The sequence below is a fragment of the Mobula birostris genome, chromosome 12 (genome assembly GCF_030028105.1).
Source record: "Mobula birostris isolate sMobBir1 chromosome 12, sMobBir1.hap1, whole genome shotgun sequence".
Classification (NCBI taxonomy): Eukaryota; Metazoa; Chordata; class Chondrichthyes; order Myliobatiformes; family Myliobatidae; genus Mobula; species Mobula birostris.
The window spans coordinates 42,163,670-42,184,922 of NC_092381.1; the positions used below are offsets into that span (position 1 = coordinate 42,163,670).

Sequence of the window (21,253 nt, forward strand, 5' to 3'; positions counted from 1 at the left end):
AGATTATCAGTAATTATACGAGGGGCCGATCAACCCAGGTAAATATCAATCTGCGTTCACAGTCAGATCTGTCTGTAAACAGCTTACTCCAAAGGTAAAGCTATGAGATCTAACTATATTACCATCCATTGCCACAATAAATACATTTGCCACAATCTGAAATTTATGTTCTTATAATTTGTAATCATAGTGCCATGGAATGGTACAGAAACGCCCATCAGCCCAAAGTGTCCATGTCAACCACATAGCCCAGGGGTCCTCAACCTTTTTTTGCACTACGGACCAGTTTAATAATGACAATATTCTTGCAGGCCGGCCGACTGGGGGTGGGGGGGGGGGTGCTCAAGTAGGATTAAACTCACCTCAACATGTCTTTTACAGTTAGTGTTGCCAACTTTCTCACTCCCAACTAAGGGACAAAAGTGGCAGTCAAATCCCGGGACACTTTACCCCAGGAAAGACTACCATGACCATGAAGCCTTGTGCAGTCACCTGTGTGCGCATGTGATGTGCACATGCGTGACGTGATGCGCGTACGTGCCGATTTTTTTCCCTGCAAATTGGTTTTGCCTTCATCTTCCTGACTATACTGTACATACATTATTTCTACTTTATATAGGCTGTGTATTTATCATATCATTCCTGCTTTTACTATATGTTAGTGTTATTTATTTTCAGTTTTATGTGTTATTTGGTATGATTTGTTAGGTTATTTTTTGGTTCTGAGAACGCTCAAAAATTTTTCCCATATAAATTAATGGTAATTGCTTCTTCGCTTTACGCCAATTCGGCATGAAAGGCTTCATAGGAACATTCTACCTTAGAGGGGGAAATATGGGACAAACCGATTTAGCCCAATATATGGGATGTCCTGGCAAATACGGGACAGTTGGCAACCCTATGTTCAAGTTCAACAGTGCGTGACAGGGAATGAGGAAAGGTGCAGCTGACTCATATCGTTTCCTCATGGCCCGGTAGCACATGCTTTGCGGCCTGGTACTGGTCCGCGGCCAGGTGGTTGGGGACTGCTGACAAAGCTCATCTACACTAATCCCACTTGCACACGTTAGGCCCATAATCACTCTACTCTTCAAATATCTGTGCAAATGTGGAAGTTGTAATTATATCTGCCTGTACCACTACCTCTTACAGCTCACTTCAGCTCCTCGTTTTAAGGATTGCACTTAAAGCCGAACAAAAACTTAAATATCAGTACATTTTTTTCAATGGCTTACCCGGGGAGCAACATTTAATTGATTGGGCCACCTGCAGACCTGGTGAAGATGGTTGCAACATATGAGATAAAGAATTAAGAAAATCTTTGGTGTAACTTACAGTAAGAAAATTTATCGTAGTAAAAGATGAAATGTCTTTCCATAAATATTTTTAACATAAAACTCTCTTTTTGGTACAAATGTTTCAATAAATTTTCCACAAACGTTTAACAAAAGTAGTTCAGCATTCACATGGTTAAAGAGCAAGCAAGAGCTTAATCAGAATTTATGCCCCTGGCTCAATCTGACTTAATTGTGCCATCTTTGGCTGTTTACATTCAACAGCTGTTAAACCATAGAGCTGTGGAGGTAAAACTCCAACACAAATGACAAACCCACAGTTATTATCATACATTAAGTAGAAGAATTGAAAGAATTCTATTTGTGAGTTGTATTTAATATACTATGTACACGTGGCTCTGTTATTTTAGGTCAATTGTGTTAGCAGAGAAAATTGTTTACATTAACCTCACAGCTTGATATATTCTTTCCATTTATAGGATTGTACCACTAATGTATTTTCACCTAATCATCTAGATTTAGTACAATTCTAAAGAAAGGTGTTCTCCCTGATACATGAATCCACCCTTATTCTTTACACTTATGGATAGAACAGCTGTTATTTCAATTTTCAAATACTGTATATGCAAGTTTTTTAAAATATCAGATTATATTCATTTTTATTTGTTTATTTGTTAAAGTTTAAATGAGTCTACTGTGATTTTATTTCAAATATTAATGTTGAGTAGAACAGAATTTCTCAGTATGCTGGAAAAGAACCTAGTAATTTTCTCATTGTTAGACCACTCAAACCTATTATAATACTAGTGATGACAGAAAAACTACTAACTGGCTACTCAGTAAACTGTTTTCAGATTATACATGAGAAAGCTAACCTTGGGCTTCTGCACATCATCACTGGAAGATAATATGTGAATGAAGAAGACAAGACTACTGTTGACTTTTTATCCAATTATCAGGTTCTTCCACAGAGCAGGAAGAGAGTTTTGTACTGAAAGTTTGATGGGCTGGTATCTTCACAGATGTAAATTGATCAGCCACCTACTTTCAGCATTTTTTATTTTGATTTCAGCCTTCAAATTACTTGCATTTTTTGACCATGGAGGATTTACCTTATTCGCATTGGGATAAAGTAAATATCAAGTATACCAACAATTTGTAACTATTTGAGGAAATCTATTCATAAACTTTGAATGGCCAAAATAATATCATGGTCATACAAACTGAAACAGGCCCTTTGGCCCACTAGAACCATGCCAATCATCTCTATGAAACCCATTTGTCCATAATAGAAATGTGTACTTAACGTGGGCAAATATGCCTTGCCTATTTAAATGCCTCTGAAACACTGTAATTGTATCCGATTCCTGCAACTCCTCTAGCAGGGGGTTCCAGGTATCAATTATCCCCTTTTTAAAAAAAAACTTATCCTTCATATCCTCTTCAAAACTCCTTATTCTCACTTTAATCTATGTCCTCTTGTTTTTGATACCCCCTACCAAGGGAAAAAGATTTTGATATCTATCCCATCTATGCCTCTCAAAATCTTATATACTTCTATCAGGCCACTCCTCAGTCTCCTTGCACCCATGGAAAAACAAGCCCTACTTATTCTCTCCCTATAACTAAAGTCCTCCAGTTCAGCCAACATCCTAGTGAATCTCTTCTGCACTATCTCCAGAGCAATCACATCCTTGTTATATTGCAGTAACCACAACACCTAGGGTGGCCTGACCAGGGTTTTGTAAAGTTGCAGTATAACTCTTATAAATTCTATGACCCAATGTATGAAGGCATGTGCAGTGCAGTCTTATTCTTATTTTACCACCTGTGTTTCCTCTTTCAGTTAACAATGAACTTGGGCCTTTCTGTTCACCAACATTCCTTAGTGCCCTACCGTTTCGGAGTCAGCTCAGATTGGCAACAACATCTCCTCCGCAATCTTTGCCATCTCCAACACAACTAGCATAAACAATTGCAAGTCCATGACTCGAGCTTTGAAGTAAACTAGCAGTAATTATAAATCCACAGGAAAACAAAACCATTTGAAAGAATGAAATGAGGTTGCTCAACTGTTCTCCCCTCCCCCCTCAACACAGATGCTCCCCACCCCCAGGGCTGTGTGCTGAGCCCATTTCAGTACACTTTGCTCACACATGACTGCACAGCTAATAACATTGTCTAATGACACGACAGTGATGGGTCTCATCACCAGCAACAATCCACAGCCTACAGAGAAGATGTGGAGAGCCCAAGGCCTGGTAACAAGCAAATAATCTCTTTCTTAATGTTGGCAAGACAAAGGAGAGGTTATAGACTTCAGGAGAACTCGTAACACTCACACAGCCCTTAACATCAGCAGCACAGCAGTTTCAAACTCCTGAGAGTGCACATTTCTCACAGAGTCCTGATGAAGGGTCTTGGCCTGGAATGTCAACTGTTTCTTCCTATCCCTAGATGCTGCCTGACGTGCTGAGCTCCTCCAGCACATTGTGTGTATTACTCTAGTTTTCCAACATCTGCAGTACCTCTCGTGTCACACAACCTCTCATGACTCGGGAAGACATCAGAGATAGTCAGGAAAGCTCACCAATGCCTCTGCTTTCTGAGGAGGCTGAAGAGAGCCGGACTTTACACATCCATATTCACGTCACTCTACAGATGTGCAGTAGAGAGCATCCCCACAAGCTGCATCACTGCACAGTACGGAAACTGCACTGCAGCAACCAGGAAAGGTCTACAACAGGTAGCCAAAACTACGGACTGAATCTCCAACAGCAGCCTACCTGGCATCAAGGATACAGAAAGGTGCTGGAAAAGGGTGGCTAACATCATCTAGGATCCCACCCACCCAGCTCATGGACTGTTTCTCCCACTCCCATCAGGAAAGAGGCTGTGTAGCATCCACAACAGAACCACAAGACTCAAAGACAGTTACTTCCTCAAGCAGTAAGGCTGATCAACATCTCCATCCACTAACACACCCTTCCACACCCCCAGCAACCATTACTTTCCTGTCAGTCACCTGATGTACAGGCACTCCTGTGCCTAGCATCACTTTATCAATATACAATCAGTCTATGTATATAAGCTATCTTATGTATTTATAGTTATTGTGTTTTTTTAATCTTTTGTGGGGTTTTTTTTGTGCTGCATTAGAGCTGGAGTAACAATGATTTTGTTCTCTTTTACACTTGTGTACAGGAAATGACATTAAATGATCTTGAATCCTGCATCAGCAGGAGTAGAATCAGGATGGTGAAATATCTTGGAAGCAGACTGTAGGTGGAAGAGATTGGAAGTGGATTAAGTATGTGAGATTATTGATGGCAAAATAACTGAAGATCATACTACATTATGGTAGTCTTATTTTTAGAAAATACAATCTAACATCTGTGCCACCAAAGTAAATGTTTCCCCTAAGGACCCTTGTTACATAGAACCTACGGCTGTCATCAGCCGTTTAAGCAGAACATAAACCACAGAATTAGCCAAATCTATGCTTTTCAGAATGCCAGACAGCTTTTGTTCTTGACAGGAATATTGCTGTGCTGTAGCTTGTTTCCTTTATACTTCAGTGGTTTAAAGGCTAAATTTATGAAACTGCATGCAATTATGGGCACCATTACAGTACCTTGTAGGTTCCTTCATTCAAGTTTCAATGGACAAGCTACAGAGAGTCACAGAAATTCAACAGCTACTATCTTAAAAGAGTAATTTAATTGCTTTTTTGCTTTTAAATCAATCATTTGGACCCATTAATTATTTCAAATTGGGTAATACCTCCAAAAATTAAGAATGAATTCCAAGAACAGTATTGTGTCTGTACGCAAGTTCATATCAATTAAATAAAAGCACCCACGCAGTTGACTGCTTTAACTGGTGAATTCACAAGACAGAGAGACACACAGAGACAGAGAAGCAATGTGCATGCGTAGACAACAGCACATGTGCAGACAACAGTGCTAAGGGGAGGATCAATTGCTTTAGTCAGAGTCAGAGCCATGGTCATAGTCATACTTTATTGATCCCGGGGGAAATTGGTTAAATTTGGTCTATTGGTTAAATAGGTCTATTTAAAAGAAATATATCCATACATTACATATACCATTGGCCATTAATGATCTAATTATGATTTAAAACACGTTTTGGTATTAAAATGACTAAAAAAAAATAACTTTCATGTCCAGATAATTCATAAGGATGGCTAAGTTGGGGAGAAAAGTTTATTAAATAAGAAGTCTAAATACGAAGCCACTGCGGAAAGTTATTCAGGCTGCTCTAAAGCAGATCTCATTCAGCTATTACCCTGAAACTAGATCTAATTGGTGTAATTGTTTGAATATTACTTACTTCCTTGCATGTTAAAATATCAACTAAAGATACAATAGAAATGAAATTAACCTTGGACAGCAACACAAAACAGACAGAATGAATCAGCTGGTTACTTATAATCTCATCCAATAACTTCAATAGAAATAGAAACTATGGCAGATTGATAAGCCACCCACTAGCTTATATCACTAACTTTGTACTGCTGTTTAAGACCAACATACACCCAGCAGCCACTTGTACACCTTGTTTATTCAAATATCTAATCAGCCAATCATGTGGCAGCAACTCAATGCCTAAAACTATGCAGACATGGTCAAGAGGTTCAGTTGTTGTTCAGACCAAACATCAGAATGGGGAAGAACTGTGATTCAAGTGACTTTGACCTTGGAATGCCAGACAGGGTGGTTTGAGCATCTCAAAAACTGCTGATCTCCTGGGATTTTCACATATAGCAGCCTCTAGAGTTTACAGAGAATGGTACAAAAAAACATCCAGTGAGCAGCAGTTCGGTGGGAGAAAAGGCCTCATTAATGAGAGGGGTCAGAGGAGAATGGCCAAACTGGTTCAAGCTGATAGGAAGGCAAATGACCGTATATTACAACCATGATGTGCAGAAGAGAATCTCTAAATGCAAGACGTATCAAGATTTGAAGTGGATGGGAAACAGCAGCAGGAGACCACACTGGGTTCCACTCCTGTACCTAATAAACTGGTCACTGAATATAAATTCAGTAACCAAGTGAGCTGGACACAATTATCCAACAAAAGATAGACACATGGAAACAAAGTAAAAAAAAATCCAAGTACTGAAAGTAGGAAATAAAAATACAAAATACTCAGCCAGTCAAGCTGCACGTGTGGAAATGTTAACATTTCAGGTTGATGATCTTTCATCAGGCAACTAATAATAACTTATCAATCTGATCAATTAACCTTCTCCCTCTACAGGTGCTTCCTGAACGGAAACCATCAAGTTAAAAATCTCCCATAAAGGCATCATGGTGATAGCTAAATGGTCTAAATATATTTTACCAATTAAGTCTCCTGATAAAATCCCTTGCTCTTTCACTTTTAAGTAAAAGTGTCAACATATCATTCAAATGGCAGGAAAAAGAAATAATCTATTTTTGATCGGCATCCAGAAGTTTGGATCAGCTCCACTGTAGCTGTTAATTACCTGCAATAACTATTTCACAACTACAGTAAATCTATGAACATTACTGTGTAGGCATAAAATCTGTGCTTTGTGGAATCGCCAGATCAAGGTATTCTAATTATTCAAAATGAAAACCGATAAACTGAAAGTGCTAGAGATCTGAAAACAACAGAAAATTGAATTATTCAGCAGAATTGCTCACTCACACTGCCTTTAAGCTCTGAAAGAAATGTATTTACCTGAATTAGTGCAATTCTAATCAGTTTGCCTAGTGGAATTTTTCCAAAAAGCCTCGCCAAAGTCTACATACACATTAAATGCACTGCCTTCATTAATCCTCCTTGTTATTTCAATCAAGTTAGCTAGAAATAATCTTTCCTTAAGAAATACATGCCAACTGACTGGGATTTATCTGTGTCCTCCTTACAGGAGTGTTTATCCTGCCCACCACAGAAGTTTAATTAACCATCTGTAATAGTTCAGTTTATTCTTGCCTCTCTTTTTAGACAATGATGATCAGCAGCAGTGTTCCAATCCCTTAGCAGTGGCTTTATAGCCAGAGATGTCAGAGTCTCTGCCACTTTCTCTCTTTGTAGCTGGGAAAGACTTCACCCAAGGCCTGGTGACTTGAACTGACACTTTGTACAGGACAAATAATACACTCACAGGATTAAGATCATTAATGGAATACACGCCAAAAGGGGCCAAAACAGAATTTTGTTTTGGGATATAGTGTGCTAAAACATGGCACAAGCCCCTGCTGTGGCCAGTACAATGCCATGAACTGATACAAGTCCCTCGTCCTGCTTCCTGTTCCAACTGCTGAGAAGGGAACCTAGGTCCAGGAACCCTGGCCCACATTTATGTCCTCCACTGCACTCTTGTAGCCATGAATTACCAACAGCTTGGTGTGGAAAGGTTGATAATGAGATCTGGAGTTAAGCAAACCAGGATGAGCAGCTTAGCCACTCAGCACTCAGATGTGGGATTCAGGGTGCTTCGTGGGTGGCATGGGGGATACGTGCTGTTGCTGGCGATTGGCTGTAGTGCCTTGATCCTTTGGTCTCTCTTATCACCAGCTACATATAATGGAAACTGTCCACCTTTTGAACCAGAATCCGATTTATTATCACTGACACGTGACATGAAATTTGCTGTTTTGTGACAGCAGTAAGAGCAAAGACAAAGATCTATATATTTACAGAAATAAATCAATTGAGCAATTTCTCTCTGTTTTAAGCTAATGTAAAATTCTTTTTAAACAGATTTCCTCTTGGTATTCATGGAGGATTGCATCCAAGAATTTTCTGTATGGAAATGCAAGGAGAAAGGTTTATGTCACAGACTAGCACTCAGAATTAGGTTGTGCTTATGATATTAGTGAAAGCTGTTTTTGGTCATGTTATTTAATCATTAACTTTTTCTTCAATTCCTAACCACCAACAGCAATAAATTCAAATAAAATATATAATCTACAACCACATATTTATGCTATTTAATATGTTAATTAATCTCCAACACTTCTGAGAAGATTATTCTAAACGTTAAACATTTTTATGTAACTGAACTTTCTTTTAGGTTTTGTTTTGTACATTCATAATATAAATGTAGATATAATTCATGAGAAATATGTTAAAATCATAAGCCACTGGGGGTTACATCTGATAAAAGTATTTCCATAAATTATTTATTGAGATTTGCATCTTAGAAAATTAATCATTGTCATTGTGAAACTTATTACTTACCAGCACAATTGAGCAACAAAGCTAAAGCTAAGCTCACCAACCTACTTTATGTTTGGCAAAAAAAATGTATAATGAAAATTGTTTATTCAATTCTGAGTTATTTAAAATAGTTTAGGAGAACACTTGTCACAATTTAAAACAGCTTTCATTCAGACAAGTTTTCAGCATTGAAAGATTATCTTGTTCAATAAAGTAACAATAATGCTGATAGTCTGTAACATCATCAATGTTAGGAATGGGCTGGAATTTTCAGAGTATGTTTAAGTGCACAAGAGAATGGAATGTGTTCTGCCACACTAAACTGCTTGCTCCAAGTGCGTACTGAAAAGATTTGTTTTTATCTGCTTTCGAACTCCAAGCAGCCAAGATAAAGAGACACTGTACATTAAAATGTTGAGGTGAACAAAAAAAGTCACAGCAATATTATTAACTCCTGAATAATTAAGTTTACATTTATACGATCCCCCCAACTCCAAGGCTCAATATTGCTCTACAAAACTAATGAATTATTTTAATAAGCAATTTATAATCAACAGTGACACTGTGTAACAGAACACACAGACTAAATGAAAATAAACTACCAATATCTCACAATCATTATTTGATTCAGCCAAAACCTACATACTGACTAAAGCTCTGAAAAAGCCACACCAGAATAAAGACATGGTTTTCTAACATCCCTAGTGATGTATCCATGAATGAATTACTGCAGTCTCATATGTTTTGTCTCTAAGGCAGGGAAAACATTTCCCACCTTCTCCTCACTCAGTTACCTTCCCTCAAGCTCAAATTAAATAAACCTTCTTAATTTGGTATAAAAAGTACAGAGGTTTAATAAATTAGCACACAAGAGTTCAGTAGAATAGAAATGTCCCTTGTTCTTAGTTGAAAAATAACCACACATCTCTTTATCACCAAGAGATTACTTTAATATCATGCATTCATGAATGACTCAAGTTTCTCCACATTTTACAGAAATATTTTCCATAAAAGTTTGTTAAAGCAAACAAAAATAAATGGCAGACAGAACTGCTCTACAACAAATGACACAGCATTTGTCATGCACACCTGAAAAAAACACAGACACTTATGTCAAAGTGTTGTTTCAGGATTTTGTTTCAGCATTCAACATTATTGTCCCACAGATCTTGGTGAACAAACTCCTACCTCAGTTTAAATACACCCTACACAACTGCATGTTAGACATCCTGACCAACGAACCTCAGATAGTCTGGCTACACAACCACTCCTCCCTCCCCATCATCCTCAACATGGGTGCCCCTGAGGGCTGTCTGCTGAGCCCACTGCTGTAGACATGTCTGCTTGACCAAACACCAAAGTAATCATATCGTCAAGTACGCCCGTGGCACGACAGTAGTGGGGTTCATCACCAACAGCGATGAGACAGCCTACAGAGAGGTGGTAGAAAAGTACGCAGCCTGATGCCAGGCAAGCACTCTCTTCCTCAGTATCAACCAGACAAAGGTTATTGACTTCAGGAAAACCTGCACCACTCAAATGATCTTTATATCAGCAGCACAGCAGTGGAAGTTGCAAGCATTTTTAAACTCCTGGGAGTGCACATATCACACAACCTTTCATGGTCCCAGAATGCACCCTACACAATTCAGAAAGTTCACCAAAAGTCTCCTCTTTCTAAGGAGGCTAAAAAGAGCTGGACTATGCACATCAATACTCATGACATTCCAGAGAAAAGAGCATCCTAACATGCTGCATCACTGCATGGAACAGAAACTGCACTGCAGTGGACAGGCAAGCTATGTAACAGGTAGACAAAACTGCCCAACGCATCACTGGCACCAGCCTACCCACCACCAAGGACATATATACAGAAAGATGCCTTAAAAAGACCAGCAATATCATGAAGGATCGCACCCACCCAGCGCATGGATTGTTTGCCACACTCCCATTAGGGAGGAAGTTATGTAGTATCCACACGAGGACCACCAGACTCTAAAACAGTTACTTACCCCAAGCAGTAAGACTGATCAACACGTCCACCCACTAACCCACCCAACTACATCCTCACCCCACCCCACCCCTGCATTGAATTGTTGCTTTGGATTTGCTGTAGCAATTATTTCATTCTCATTTACACTTGTACACTGGAAATTACATTCAACAATCTTGAATGTATAGAGAAGTAGTTAAATTCTTGCTTGCTGAAATAGCTATTGACTGGCACTTTTGTGGCATACATGTTCCTTGCTATTTACCGGTTTAAACTTGAATATTAATTGAGCAAGAAGTTGTGACTAGAATTGAAAATAACATTCACAGGCACACAATTGTAAGCTAACACTCTGGTTGTTGGTTGTTGGAAGAAATTTCAAAGCTTTTTTTTTAAATCTGTTTATAATTCTGACCAGTAATTTATCTACCTTGAAGAGATTAAATAAACAGTTAATTGTGATTATGCCTGTACCATAAATTTTGCACCGACTATTGGAAGCAAGCAGCTAATGCTAACATGATTATATTCAGTTAATCCTTCATCAGTATGTTTTTATTTCAAAATTGTATTTATGTGATCTGTTGCATCTAATTCCAGAGATTTATCACATAAAATCGGCTGACACTTCCCTGTAGTATTGGCAAAATTCTTCAGTATTAGATATCCCAAAATTTTGCATGAGATATTAATTCAAGCATTTGGCTGCCTCGTAGGCAGATGGAAGAAGTACCCTGATACCATTTGAAGACGAGTAGAGATTTCTCCAGGCGTGCAAACCAATATTTATTCCTTATACCATATCATTAAAACAAATTTTTGGATAATTTATCTCACGTTATTTGTGCAAGTCTGTTATGTATTAACTTCTGTGTTTGCCTACATTACAAAAGTGATCACAATGAAAACGTACCCCTTTGACAGAGAAGACCTGAGAGATCCTGAGGCTGTAAAGTGCATTATTTAAGTGCAAGTTCTTTCTTTCTGTTAATCCATCATCATAAAATGGAACTGCTGGCCAAGGCCTGTTTCAGTTCATGGTGCAGATTTAGCAGAACATGATACCAAGGGGCCAGAGGGAATCACAGTTGACTTGAATTTGCAAAACGTGTAATAAACAGGGTACGGCAAAAAATGCTTGTTCGTGTAAGTCCTGCCTAATGGTGAGCATTGTTATTCTGATTAGTAGTGTGCTTTCAAATAGGATACGCATAGAAAATAATGGAAACATAAATTCAATTGATCAATACAAGTGCTAAAACAAAATGATTGTATAGAGCCAAGATCAAGCGCAAAAAACATTTGCATATAAAACACCACTGAAGGGTAATGTGAGAAACCTTATAACACATTAAGGGCTGTGAAACAGATCATTTTTCATCATCGCTATCAAGGAAAACTGCGGACTTGCTGTTGGCCAATATGAGAATGCTTCCACATGTAGGGCAATGTACACAAAATGTGGTAGCTGATGGTATCTCCTGTAAATAGAGAGCAAAGTTCAAACAAATGCTCAAGGCCTAATAAACAGCAACTGTTGTACATGTGCCAAACCATGTAAAGTATTCACTGGAGACTAGAGCTATTTGGCGTCACTAAGTGTAATACAAAGGATCAAAACCACTGGGGCTTTAATTACACAGTAAATTATTTTCAAAACATTTCATGATTCTTATTCTAATAATATGTGGGTATGGGAGAATCACCCTGAAGTCACACCACATAAATTAATTCCAGACACTGGTTCTAATGCTTTTAGTCTTTGACGTTTATAATTCAGACCTTTAGATATATTAAAATTTACCAAGTTAAAAGAAAGAATTTTGTTTATGCAGGAGTTAAGATAGATGGAATAAGTTACCAAGGAACTCTTCAGAAGCAAACAATATCAAAGACTTTAAGGGAGGTGTCATCTGACTGTACATATAAACAAACAAAAGAGCATTACTCTAGAGCACGGTGCACCCACAACATATCACACACAGCATATAAAACAAAACGTTACCATAAATATGTTCATGAGATATAATTCAAAATGCATGTAGTGCACAGCAAGATAAACAGCAAACAGAAAACAGCACAACATACAGTTGCTATTCTAGTGACAAGACCTCAATGCTGGCAGGGTGTTCGTTGGTCCTTTCAGCTAAAATAGAGCTTGCAACACTATTATTTATTTTAATATTTACACTGATTAATATTTTGTTTGAATTAAAAATTATGAGTAGTACTATTCCACTCAATGAATCCATGGTCAACTATAATGTGATTATTTGAGTCTGATCTCACTGGGGGAGGTATGACCTCTGCAAAAGTGACGGGTTGCACCCGAATCTGAGGGGGGTCAATATTCTTGCAGGCAGGTTTGTTAGAGCTGTTGGGGAAGGTTTAAACTCATTTGGCAGGGGAATAAGAACTGGTGTGAAGGGACACAGGATAGGATGGATGGTAAAAAAGCAAAGATAGCATGCCATCAGACTGTCAGGAAGGGAAGGCAGATGATTGGACAAAATTGCAGCCAACAGGGTGAGTATCAGTACATTTGATGCAGAATCAAAAAGGGTAGCAAATACAGTACTCAAAGTGTTCTATTTCAATTTACGAAATATAATGAATATAGTGGATGATCTTGTTGCATTATTACCGATTGTCAGATATGATGTTGTGGTTATCACTGAATCATGGCTGAAGGATGGTTGGAGTTGGGAGCTGAACGTGCAAGGTTTCACATTGTAATGGAGGGATAGGAAGGTAGGCAGAGTAGTGGTAAAGAATGGCATCAAATCATTAGAAAGATGTGACATAGGATCAGAAGATGTTGAATCTTTGTGGGTTAAGAAACTGCAAGGGTAAAAGGACCCTGATAGCAGTTATATACAGGCCTCCAAACAGTATCTGGGACGTGGACTACAGATTACAATGGAAAATAGAAAAGGTGTCAAAAGGGCAATGTTATGATAGTCATGGGAGATTTTAACATGCAGATAGATTGGGAAAAATCAGTTTGGTAATGGATCTCAAGACAGTGAATTTGTTGAATGGCTACGAGATGGCTTTTTAGAGCAGTTTGTCATTGAGTCTGGAATGGGTGTTACATAATGAACCGGGGGCAATTAGGGAGCTTAAGGTAAAGGAACCCATAGAAGACAGTGATCACAATATGACTGAGTTCAACTTGAAATTATAGGGAGAAAGTAAAGTCTGATGTAGCAGTATTCCAGTGGAGTAAAGTCAATTACAATGGTATTACAGAGGAGTTGGCCAAAGTAAATTGGAAGAGCTGCTGGCAGGGATGACAACAGAGCAGCAATGGCATGAGTTTCTGAGAAAAATGAAGGTGGTGCAGGACATGTGTATTCCAAAAACAAAGAAATACTCAAATGGCAAAATAGTGCAACTGTGATTGACATGGAAAATCAAAGCTAATGTAAAAGCAAAAGAGAGGTCATACAACAAAGTAAAAATTAGCAGGAAGATAAAGAATTGGGAAGCTTTTTAAAAACCTATAGAAAGCAACTAAAAAAATCATTAGGAGAGAAAAGATTAAATATGAAAGCAAGCTGCAAACAATTTCAAGGTGGATAGAAAAAGCTTTTTCATGTCTATAAAAAGTAAGAGATGAGAGTGGTTATACAACCATTAGAAAATAAGGCTGGAGAAGTAATATCAGGGCCTCAGGATAGAGGGGCGTCTATTTAAAACAGAGATGTGGAAAAATTTCTTTAGCCAGAGGATGGTGAATTTGTAGAATTTGTTACCACGGGCTGCTATGGAGGGCAGGTCTTTGGGCGTATTTAAGGTGGAGATTGATAGATTCTTGATTGACCACGGCATCAAAGGTTACAGGGTGAAGACTAGGGAGAGGGGAAAAAAAAAGGATCGGACATGATTGAATGGCGGACAAGACTCGATGGGTCAAATGGCATAGCTCTGTTCCTATAATCTATATTGTAGTTTGAACTACAGCTACACTGGTCTGTGGATAGACCTCCACCCAAAGCAGTGCTAGACAGTGTACTTGACAACAGAGATTTTGAACTTTGATAGGCACAATGTAGTTTAAAAAGAAAAAAAAATCAAACACATTTCAATGGCCTTAAATATTAATGATTTGATGTGACCTACCAATTACACCTAAAATTATGTGATGATTGATAATGACAAGCAATCAATTTTTTTTTTGCCAAGAAATTCAACAATTATAAATGTTTACCCTTTTGGCTGCAAGTCATTATTAGACAACATTTTAAAAGTCCCTTCCTTTCCTGAATATTTGGCTTTGAATTTATACTTGACAGTTCTTGCTCTATTTATTTCACAATTCTTAAAGCACTTTCTTTGGTCAATGAGTTACACCACTGGATATGTTATAGATCAAGATTACAGTGGGCCCTGCTGCCCTCACTAGTCTGTAACAGCTCATATTTCCAACAACTTAGTGAAATATTTGAAAGCCTAAGATGAACATGCCGATAATTTAAATTCTATAACACTGTAATTTTTCAGCATTGTGCAATTGGAGACCAATTTATTTCCCAAACAATATGATAAATGGCCTATTTGTCCCACATCCCATCAGTTGCTTTGAGCCAACCTTCTGATCTCCAGGCTGTCGCTAACTCCTTGATCTGTAGCCACACACAACCTTGAAATTGTCCCACTCATCCTGCTGATTTTCTAACTCTCAGCCTGCAATCCTTGGCCAGTTCCCATGCCCTCCCGGTTTCTAGATTCCAGCTTCTCCTTCAGTTAACACACATCAAAGTTGCTGGTGAACGCAGCAGGCCAGGCAGCATCTGTAGGAAGAGGTGCAGTCGACGTTTCAGGCCGAGACCCTTCGTCAGGACCTGACGAAGGGTCTCGGCCTGAAACGTCGACTGCACCTCTTCCTACAGATGCTGCCTGGCCTGCTGCGTTCACCAGCAACTTTGATGTGTGTTGCTTGAATTTCCAGCATCTGCAGAATTCCTGTTGTTCTCCTTCAGTTGTTAGCTTCAAATATTCCCATCGACCACAGACACTCAAAGGCCATTCTCCTTCTTTGCCTCCCATTATTGCCCCAAATAGACCCTATCACATGGATACAACTGGTGTCTGACTCCTAGTTGTGCCTCTCCCTTAACCACCTTACAAACCCAAGGCAAGTCTCTGAAGCACTGGGCCTCAGTTGCAACTAAAGGTTTATACACTGTGTCAAAGTATCTGCATCATTCTAACACTACCTAATAAGTACACTAAAATTTTCATGGGACTGTAAAGCTGAAATTCATTCTAGGTCATTATGCTAAATTGCAAAATTTCAGAATGATCATATATCATCGGCTGCTTCCGAAATTCAGTTTGAACAACTTCAATGAACCCAAGTTTATAAAGTGGAAGCCACTCGCAGCTGCTCCTGTATTGCCTGTAAGCATATACAACTGATATGAATTTCTACATTGTAATCTTGCTTTGATTCTTAAGAATTTATTGACATTAAAGGAAAGGAGCCTTCCTTTAAATTTCAATATTTAACCCTTTTTAAATCAAAGCAATTCCCTACGGAAGTAATTTAATTCCCAGCCAAGAAGTCTGTGCCCCTCCATGAGTAGCACTTTGTATATATTCCCAGAATCTTTTTCTTGTTTTGAGGCCTGTCAGATGAGTGCTGTATGCCATGCAGTATTCGCTTCTCAATACAACTCAGAGTTTCACTCTGCTCTGTTATTAATAACATTAGGGGCATAATCCACAGACAAAGAGCATTGTGCTGGGAATTAGTTGAAAAAGCACTTTTCAAGAACAATTGACCATTTTATTGCTACAGTCTTGGAAAAATGCTTCTATTGCTTAAAATCTCCAAGCTACTATGCATTAGAACATATTATAATGAGAAAAGGCATTTGAGTTATTGCAATGTCATTGCTCTTAAACTGGCAAGAGACTGACCCCAATTTGAGAAGCATCATAAATCAAGCCATGTGAAGCCCAGTATCTGGGCAGCATCAGTAAACCGAATCTGGAGGTAGGGTCAAACATTTTTTTTCAACATTCCAGTAATCTTTAACCTCACATCATAAAGGGAAAACAGTTAAGCGTACAACTGTACATGGCTAATTCTGTTTAACAGTTTTTGGCCTTAAGGGAATTTTATGTGGTAAAGATTATTTTAAATAAAAGAATAAAAACATTCATTCAGAAATTTCAAGTTACAAAAAAAATTGCCACACAGAAATTTTGTAACATATTTAAAGAAACTGAATGTTTAATCATTTTAATGACACTTTATTTCAGTATGACAATTTCAGAGGACTGTGATATAGATACAGCTTAGTCCAAATACCATTCTAATAAATAATGTATATTTGTGGCCTGCAGTTCTATTTGTCAGTCAAGGCTAAAATGTGTGTGTGTTTTTTTAGTACTGCTATTGTGTTCTTTATCTTTTGTGGGGTTTGTTTTTTTGTGTTGCATCAGATCAGGAGCAACAATTATTTCATTCTCTTTACAGTAAAAGAGGCTAAGCTATCTTGAATAATGTGGCAATCTGGATCAGCTAATTCGCAGATGGCACCAAAACTGGGGGCATAGTGGAGAGTGAGGAATACTATTAAAGCTTGAAGGAGGATCTGGACCAACTAGAAAAATACACCGAAAGATGGTAGGCAAGTGTGAGGTGTTGTATTTTGGGGGGACAAACCAGGGAACAATTTAAACAGTGAACGGTAGGGCGCTGAGGAGAGCGGTAGAACAAAGGGATCTAGGAATACAGACACAAAATTCCTTGAAGGTGACATCTCAGGTAGATGGGATACAAAGAGTGCTTTTGGCACATTGGCCGCCTTGAATTATAGCAATGAATATAAGAATTGGAACGTTATGTTGAAATTGTATGAGATGTTGCTGAAGCCAATTTTGGGGTACTGTATACAGTTTTAGTCACCTTCTTATAGGTAAAATATCAATAAAATTGAAAGAGTACAGGAATTTACAAATACATAGCCAGGATTTGAGGACCAGAGTTGTACAGAGAGGTTGAATAGGTTAGGACATTATTCCCTGGAGCATAGGAAAATGAGGGGAAATTTGACAGAGGTATACAAAATTCTGAGGGATATAGAAAACTTCCACTGAGGCTGGGTATAACTAAAGTAGGTTAAAGGTGAAAGGAGAAATATTTACGAGAAACCTGTTTCTGTGTTGTAGTGCTTTATGAGTCCACAAACAAAAGATAAACTAGAAACCAGTTAAGTTCAATTGGTTATTCATGGTATTATGTGCTGGGTTTGTCAATTATTAAAGATAAAGACAAAATGAAACTAAGGATTTGAATGCTCTTTGTTGAGTACAAAATAAATTTTAAAAAACCAAGAAGACCTAAGGAAAGTTAGAAATGTTTCCTGAGGTCAATTAGTGTCAAGGCAACTTTGTCTGGTTGTAATATAACAGATTAAGGTTCTTTTTCAGCAGGTATACTGGTTCACATATATAGCATCATGGAATAATGATTTAAAGAGTGCTATTCCTCAAGGAAATTCTTTGAGCTGGCAATACAAAGACAGATCTGAACATGTACACCGCAGGCAGTGAGGAATGTAAAAACCTATTGAGGCTCAATGAACCTCAAAGATATGGAAAACAAAGTAATTAGGACAGATGAGGTATCCTACCCTACAGGCGAAACACAATATTACTCAAGGAAGTTTTCCATTTTGATCACTTGGTACAAGTTTGAATGTACCTGAACCTTTTTCACTGTGTTCCCCCACCCCCACCATTTTATATGGCAAGCCATGCAGTTCCAGAGACAGATTTTCATTTGAGAACTATGAGGAGATTGTGAATCCAGAACTGTCAGCAACTTCTCAAAGTTCATTTTTGGTTTACTTTCCCCTCAGCAATACAAGTCTCTTCTGTGGCTAATGCATTCTTGTCCTCTGTAACTTATACAGTGTTTATCCTGGAACTCAACCAACATCTCCCTCCGCGACCTGTGCAGTCTATCTTACGTCTCTATAGTATCTGTTTATTATACAGTTCACTGATGATTAAATACTCAAAATTACTGTATCCCTTACGAGTTACTAATAACATTTAAAACCCAGAGAATAAGATTGTAGGATGTTTTGTTAAAGTTATTATGTTGTTCACTGACAGGTACAAAAATAGTACATCTAGGATTCCAGTACTTGAACTACACATACCAACCTATTGCTTCAATCTTACAACACATAAATTTGACCACAATAGAGCTCAACTCATTGTGATTATGAAGCTGTGCTACAGGGAACAAAACACAGCAAGGTGCTCTTCCTGAACGGCTGGATTTTACTAGGTCCATACAAGGAACAAGATAATTAAATAAAGCAAGAATATGACACTGGAGCTTGAAATGGGAAGGACCAGTCATGCCTGACATTTACTTTCTGACTGATGCAGAAGAGTGTTTGTCATCCTCTGCCATCTCAGTTGGAAGTGAGAACAGATTAGAACCAAATAAATCACACGCGTCCTACTGGGATAAATGTCAAACCGCAGATAGCCCACCCAGCGCAAGTGAGACCAGAAGCAAAGGCCATTTATGCAATGACCATAGGGATTCACTAGAAATGTTTTTATGCACAGAGCTTAGAACTCACTAGAAGCTTTTGAGAAAAGACCTAGGAAAAACACAAGGAGAAATAGGAATTTGAGGATAAATTGATGAGATAAAAAGAGATAAGAAGAAAAAAAATTCTTTATTTTTTCAAATGTACATTAAAATATACAATAAGACATGTCATTTGCATCAAATCAAATCAGTAAGGTTTGTGCTAGGCAGCCCACACGTGACGCCATGCTTCTGGCACTAATATAACCATTCCCATAACTCATTAATCTTACTGTATGTCCGTGGAATATGGGAGGAAACCGGAGCTGCCAGACATAACCCATGCAGTCATGGTGAGAACATACACACTCCTTACAGGCAGGGGCTGGAATCAAACCCCAATCTTACTGACAGTACTGCAAAGCACTGGAACAACTGTGAGGAGAGCCATGTAAAGCATAAATGCCAGCACGAGTGAACATATTGAAGAGAATGACTTATTTGTAGTAAATATTTTGTGACACTCTTATCACTATCAATATGCCAACAGTATGTGGCAATGATGGTTTGCAACCTCTAGCCATCCAGTGCTATTCACTTGTGATCAAAATAAGCTTGAAGCTACCAAAAAGAAACTAGATTTGAACTACATTCAACCTTCAACAAAATGGATGCTTAAAGAAATTTATAGCCTTTGATAGGGACTGAAGAATGGCAAATGAAATATTAAGTCACTTACTGCCAAATATAACATGGTGTATAATGAGAACGAGGCATGTCCTGAGAAGAACGACTTCCTGCAAAACAAGCCAAAAGAATTCTTTAATTATCAGGCCCTTTTGTGCAACATGGGCTCAATAACATAGCAAAATCTTTACTTATCCAATGTATAAATTATGTGGAGAGAATCCCATTCTATTTATGTTAGTTAGCAAAAAGTGCACATTCCCATAGGAGTTGTCTACATAAAATCAGTTTCTCTGTAAAGAATTGTTCAATAGTGTCATTAGAAACAGTCCAAAGGAGAATCACCAGGCTAATTCTTGGGGTGAGAGGGCTGTCCTAACAAGAGAGGTTAGACACATTGGGTTTGGAGTTCAAAAAAAAAAATGATGTGTGACTTTATTCAAACATACAAGACCTGAAAGGAGTTTTACAAGATAGATGTTGAGATGTTTCCACAAGTGGGAGAGTTATGAAAAGTGGACAGAGATACAAAATAAAGGACTGGTTATTTACAGTTGAAGTGCAGAGAATTCCTGTGCTGAATCTCTGGAATTCTCTGCCTCTGAGGCTAGAAGAAGCTTTATAATTAGAAGTACTTAGGATTAAGATAGTTTTTTAACAATGAATAGCCTCTGGCATGTTGGAATAGGTAGGTAAGTGATATTGATAAATCAATCTGTAATTGCAGGATTAGGATTGGCTCAGAAGAGGAGTTGAAGCCATCATAGGTCAGTCACAATCATACTACATTGTAGGGCTAGCAGCCTAATCCCACTTCTATTCTGTTCTTGTGTTTAGATGGATGGAAGAATATTGAACATGGCTTTATAATACAGCAATACTTACTAATGAACCCACAATACACACAGTAAGTAGGTAGGTAGCTCTCTGACATTTACAAATATTTGTAGTGGATAAATTATCTGGTCCAGACTCCAACATTCTTCGCTGCTGAGGGAAGCAGTGATAGAAGTTGAGGAGCTATTGGTCTTTAGTTGCAACATCTGGAACTTGTAAATATAACATAAAAGAATGGTAAAATCACAAACACTGAAACATCGGACCAGTCAATCTAAGCTAGGTAGTGGAAAAACTCCTAGAAATTATACTCAAGGACCAAAATTAAACACTGTGCAGATAAGTGTAAACTGATTAGGAGTACTAGCATTGTTTGTAAAGGCACAATATGCTTGAGTGACCTGATAGAGATTTTTAATGAGATGACAGAGGTGGTTGATGAGCAAAATATGGTTGATGTAGTATTTATGGACTTTCAAAAGGCATTTGATAAAGGGACACCAAATTGGTTTGTCATCAACTGGAAACCCACGGGAATAAACCTTTCTTATGGACTTGGACACAATTTTCAAATTTGTGATGAGAAGTACATTGAACTGTGAAGAACATAATTATACAAGGGAGAATAAAGAGAATGGACAGACACTGAGCAAATAC

The 21,253-nt window shown here is 38.1% G+C and overlaps 1 protein-coding gene across 1 annotated transcript in view; it reads right to left on the reverse strand.

Annotated features, from left to right (window-relative positions):
* Positions 1–21,253, reverse strand: part of plpp3 (phospholipid phosphatase 3) — a 140,379-nt gene that overhangs the window by 25,978 nt on the left and 93,148 nt on the right. Inside the window, exon 4 of the mRNA XM_072273674.1 lies at positions 19,812–19,869. Coding sequence (XP_072129775.1) covers positions 19,812–19,869 — 58 coding nt within the window. The remainder of the gene's footprint in view (positions 1–19,811; positions 19,870–21,253) is intronic.